The 5,436-nt window shown below is 61.6% G+C and overlaps 1 protein-coding gene across 1 annotated transcript; it reads right to left on the bottom strand.

Annotated features, from left to right (window-relative positions):
• On the bottom strand, positions 855-4,334 carry TAPBP (TAP binding protein). Its single transcript, XM_021413498.1, has 8 exons — positions 4,227-4,334; positions 3,924-4,133; positions 3,079-3,318; positions 2,249-2,593; positions 1,645-1,983; positions 1,257-1,346; positions 1,022-1,047; positions 855-923 (listed from the first exon to the last, which is right to left on the bottom strand). Exons 1-8 carry the CDS (start codon positions 4,255-4,257, stop codon positions 912-914), a joined length of 1,293 nt encoding a protein of 430 aa, XP_021269173.1. The 5' UTR covers positions 4,258-4,334; the 3' UTR covers positions 855-911.

Below are 5,436 nucleotides of genomic sequence, written 5' to 3'. Positions count from 1 at the left end.
GCCACCAGTGCCACCAGCACGGCCCCCGCCGCCGGGACGCGCCCGCTCCCCATGGCTGCTGCCGCCGGAGGACGGAGGGAGTCGGCGACCCGCGCCAGCCGCGAGCCCGGGGCCGGGCGGGGAGGGCCAGTGAGCGGCGGTGCCGGGCAGCATCACCCGTCTCCAGGCAGAGCTCGGCGCCGCCCGGCTCCTTCTCACACTCTGCCCCCGTCTCACTGCCCCACAGGTGTCCCCATGTCCCTCTTCCCCATTTTTGTTCCTCTGCCCCTTTACGGTCCGCTCATGGTTAACAGACGTTTCCCTCTGTGATCAGGACATGTTCTGCACATGTTCCTCTGGTGTTCCCTTCATAGTGACCTCATGGTCTCCCATTCATATCCCCACTGTGCCTGATGGGACCTAGATATCCTCAGTGGGACCCAGATGTCCCTGATGGGACAGGACCTGGCCATTCGCAGTGTCACCCAAGTGTCCATGTGGCATGGGACACAGATGTCCACACAGGATGGGACCCCGGTGTCCCCATTGTCATCCAGATGTCTCCATGGGCTGGGAAATGACCATCCCCAATGTCTCCCAGGTGTCTATGTGCGATGGGACCTGGTCATCCCTCATGGCATCCAGATGTCCAACTTGGGATGGGATCCCAGTGTCACCCAGTCTCATCCCCAGTGTCACCCAGATGTCCCCAGTGCCACTCAGCTGCCTCACCAACCCAAGGCTTCCTCCCACTGCCCCCACTGTCCCCAGTGCTCTCAGTTTGTCCCCAGTGCTCCCAGTTTGCCCCCAGTTCCCCTCCCCCCCCCACATGCATATCTGGTTTGTGGGGACACCACCACATGGAGACAGAGAGCTCTTTGGGGTGAAAAACTCTTTATCTGGAGCTGAGGTGCTGGGAGCTGGAGTGCAGGTCACTGCAATTTCTGCAAGGCACAAGGAGGGGGGGGGGAATGAGAATGGTGAGTTTTGGGGTGCATGGGGGTGTTTTGGGGGGTAATTTGGTTTTTAGGGGGGATGTTACCTTGGTGTCCTCTTTGGGTCGTGCAGCTGAGGGAAGAGAAAGAATGAGTGGATGGGGATATGGGTACATGGGAGGATATGGAGGCATGGGAGGCTGTGGGGGGACATGGGGACACTTGGCATCATTAGGATATTGGGACATAGGGACATTGCTCATGGAGACACTGGGTCATGGGGCCATTGGGATATTGGAGTGCAGGGACATGGGGGCACTGAGACGTGGGAACAGCACTCACCAGTAGGGCTGAGCCAGCAGATGAGGCCACAGAGAACAAATGCCACCAAGAAGAGCCCTGTGATGTCCTCCAGGCGCGGCCCCTCGGTGCCTGTGGGGACAAGGACAGCCCTAAGCACGGTGTCACCACCCTGGTGGGGTCTCCAACCCTGGGGCCAGGGTCCCTTGGTGACCCCAACCCAAATCCATGCATCTCTCTGTTCCCAGCCATGGTCCTGATGTCCCTGTGACACTCCTAACCATGGTCACAGGTCTCTTCGTGTCCCCAGCCTCAGTTCCAGTGTCCTGTGGTGTCCCCAGCCACGATCACGACGACCCTTAGACCCTCCTAACCGTGGTCCCCCCATCCCCAGCCCCGGTGTCTCCAATATCCCCACGTCCCCTCTCACCAGCCAGGAGCAGTTGGACGGAGACACGCATTGGTTTGGTCAGCGCAGTGTGGGTGACAACGCAGGTGTAGACGTCCCCATGGTGCTGGGGACGTGCGGGGACCAGCCGTGCCTCCGCTGTCCGGCTGTAGGTGCCATCGGCAGCCCGGCGGTGACCCGATGTCCAGGTGTCCACCACCGTGTCCCCGGCTGATCGCGATGTCCTCGAGCCCCCCGAGCGACGTTGCCACGTCACTGCCACATCCAAGGGGTAGAAGCCAGACACGTGACACCGTAGCTCTGCTGACGTCCCTGGGGCCACCACCAGGTTCTTTGGGGACAGCGTCACTTTGGGGGGCTCTGTGAGACACATGGGGGGACACTGGTTGCATGTAGCCCATAGGGCCCCATCCTATAGGGCTCATCCCCCCCTATAAACCTATAGGTGCACTATGGGATGATGCCACCCCATCCTATAGTCCTCACAGGAATACCACCCAATCACATCCACCCTATAAACCCTCATAGGAATGCTGCCTGGTCCCACATGTCCTAAATGACCTCTAGGAATACCGCCCGGTCTCACACACCCCATAGGAACACCGCCAGCCCCACATGGACGCACCGAAGACGTGGAGCTGCAGCACCGTCTGCGCGTGCCCGTGGGGCAGGAACACGGAGCAGATGTAGGTGCCCTCGTCCCCCGGTGCCGGCTCCGCCAGGCGCAGCGTCACCGCCGTCACCCCGTCCCCGTCCCGTGTCCCCAGCAGCAGTTCGGCCCCGGGGGTGGCACGGGGGGCACGGGCGGTGGCACTGTCATAGGCCAACAGGACACGGCCCGCGCCCCTGCTCTGGTGACGCCACTCGAGGACAAAGGGGGACGGGGGGGCGGCGAAGGCGCAGTGCAGGTGGATGGGGGACCCCACTCGGCCCCGGAGGGTCGGGGTGTGGGTGAGCACCGCCAGGGACACTGCGGGGACACGGGGAGGTGAGGGGACATGGGGACATTGCGGGGACATGGAGGGGTGGGGGGACATGGGGGCACTGTTGGATAATGGGATGGTGAGGGGACACAGGGACACTGCGGGGACATGGGGAGGTGAGGGAGATGTGGGGGTTATAGGGACGTGTGGGGGACACAGGGATGCACGGGAAGCACAGGGACACGGGACACAGGGACACAGTGACACTTGGGGACATGGGGACACATGAGGACAGGGAGACACTGCCGGGACATAGGGACACTTGGAGGATGGGGATTATCGGGATGCATGGGGGGCATATGGGGACTTGTTGGGGGATACAGGGATGCACAGGGATATGGGGATGCATGGGGGACATGGGAACGCATGGGTATTATAAGGATGCATGGGGACATTGGGCATGGGGAGGACTGGGGGACACATAGGGACATGGGGACACACAGGGAGGGACACCTGAGGTCCCCCCCCTTACCGGCGGCAGCAGTGGCTCCTTCTGTGCCCATCTCCCCCTGCAGCAGCGCGGTGACGCTGTACTGGGGGGTCCCCACCGCTGCCAGCCACCATTGCCCCCCTGCGGTTGTTGGGCTGCGGGCGTCAGGGTGCAGGGGGCGGCTCCATGGGGCAGAGCCGGTCTGGGGTTTCGTGGGGTTCAGTTCACATCTGGGGGGAGCCCGGGGGGGGACCCCGAGTGGGGTCAGAGCCCCCCAGGGGTCTGCGGAGGAGAGAGGGGTGAGAGGGACAAAGAGATGGGGGGGCGTAGGAGGGAGGGGTGTAATGAAGACATTTTGGGGACATTGTGGGGTTAATGGGGACACCGGAGACAGTTTGGGAGATACTGGGGTTAATGGGGACTCTGGGGGACATTGGGGACATTTGGGGGGTAATGGGGATATTGGGGGTAATGGGAATCTTGGGGACTCTGGGGGACGTGGGGGGCGTAACAGTGATTTTGGGGACATTAGAGAGTAATGGGGATTTTGGGGGACACTGGGGACATTTTGGGGATGATAGGGACCCTAGGGACATGAAGGAGCGATAGGGACCTTGGGAACATTGGGGTGATGGAGACACTGGGGGACATGGGGGACATTTTTGGGGATAATGGGGATATGGGGAGTAATGGGAACCTTGGGGACACTAGGAGACATGAGAGGATAATGGGAACCAGGGGGGTCGTGGGGGGGTCGTGGGGATTTGGGGGACACTGGGGATATTTGGGGGGCGATGGGAACATTGGAGGAAGTAAGGGAGATGGGGACATGATGGGGGGTGGGGACAAAGGAGGGGCACAGCACAGTGCCGGGGGGGGCCACGTACCGCTGACATTGAAGGTGACCTCGGGCTCCGGGCCGGGCTCGGGAGGGGTCCCCGTGTCCCCCCCAAAGCGCAGCAGTGCGGGACGGGCCTTGCCCCCCCCCGGCAGCGTCCCCCCGCGTCCCCCCCCCTCCAGCAGCTCGCACCGCACCGGAGCGGGGGGGGACGGAGAGGGGGCGGCATCTTCCACCCTAAACTGGGACCAGCAGAGCCCTGAGGTTGGGGGGGGGGAGAGGCTCAGCACGGGGGGCGATCTGCGGGGGGGGGGTGGGACATGAGGGGGCCCGGGGGGGGGTCGGGTCTCACCCGCCAGCAGCAGCCGCAGCCCCGCAGCCATCGCCCTCCGCTGCTTTCGCTTTCGGTTCTGACGTGGCCACGCCCCTTCCCGTCGCTTCGCCGCTATCGATGGTAAATCCCTGAAACCCGTTAGAAAAAAAAAAAAAAAAAAAAAAAGCTTCAAAGAGGGGAAAACTCGTTCAGAAACAGCGCTGGAGAGGGGACGTGGGGGCCACATCCCGGCTTTCCCCACACGTTGACCTAACACACAGCCACAGCCCCCCATCCCGTACCCATGGGTGATGTAAGGATGAGGTTCCGCCACACGTTTGACCCCTCTGTGCTTGCACGGGGGTCTTCGGGGGGTCTCTGTGATCTTCAGTGGTTTTCGGTGGTCTTTGGTGGTCTCCAGTGGTCTTCAGTGGTCTTAATGGTCTCCAGTGCTCTTCAGAAGTCTTTGATACAGCTGTTGAGGAGCACAGCTCCCAGGGAGACCCCTGGGGGCACCATTTGTCACCCCCCCACTGGGACATGGAGCCATTGACCACAGCCCTCCGGCTGCCACCACCCATCCAATTCCATATCCAACTTATCTCCAATTTAGAGATAAGGATGTGGTGCAGGACCATCCTAAAAGCCGCACACAAATGCAGGTAGGTGACATGGGATGACCACGAGGGGGTCACAGAGGGGGACACGGGGTGACCATGAGGAACAATGCAGGAAACACTGAGCGACCATGAGGTGACCACGGGCAGAAAATGGTGTGACCATGAGGGGACCATGAGGGGGAACAGAAGTAATATGGAGTGAGAATGGGGTGACAAAGTGGTGAACACGGTGAGATCAATGGGTGACAACGAGGACACCCCGAAGGGAACATTTGTTGATGCTGAGGCGTCTGGGAGACAAGGGGCTGAACGCGGTGTGACCACTGGATGAGCACGGGGGGACACGGGGATAATTTGGGGGTGGATGTGGTGTGAGAATGGGGTCACAAAGAGGTGACTGGGGCATCATGGTCAGACCATTGGGTGACCATGGAGTGACCATGGGGTGACCGTGGCCATACCGTGGGGTTACCACCAGATGACCATGGCGAGATCATTGGGGAAACACTGGGTGGGACGAGGGACATGGGGACACCGGGCTGGGTGCCCCCTCATTAAGACGGGGGCAATGTGGCAGAGGGAGCCCCGCGGCGCCGAGCTCTGCCTGGAGACGGGTGATGCCGCCCGGC

This window comes from Numida meleagris, chromosome 15 (assembly GCF_002078875.1).
Source record: "Numida meleagris isolate 19003 breed g44 Domestic line chromosome 15, NumMel1.0, whole genome shotgun sequence".
Taxonomy (NCBI): Eukaryota; Metazoa; Chordata; class Aves; order Galliformes; family Numididae; genus Numida; species Numida meleagris.
This window is presented reverse-complemented; position numbering and strand designations above follow the sequence as displayed.

Coding starts and splice junctions, on each gene's coding strand:
- TAPBP (XM_021413498.1), bottom strand. CDS start 4,257: ATGGCTGCGGGGCTGCGGCTGCTGCTGGCGG. Junction 3,319..3,923: donor GGTCACCTTCAATGTCAGCG/GTACGTGGCCCC, acceptor TCTCCTCCGCAG/ACCCCTGGGGGGCTCTGACC. Junction 1,048..1,256: donor CTGCTGGCTCAGCCCTACTG/GTGAGTGCTGTT, acceptor CTCTTCCCTCAG/CTGCACGACCCAAAGAGGAC.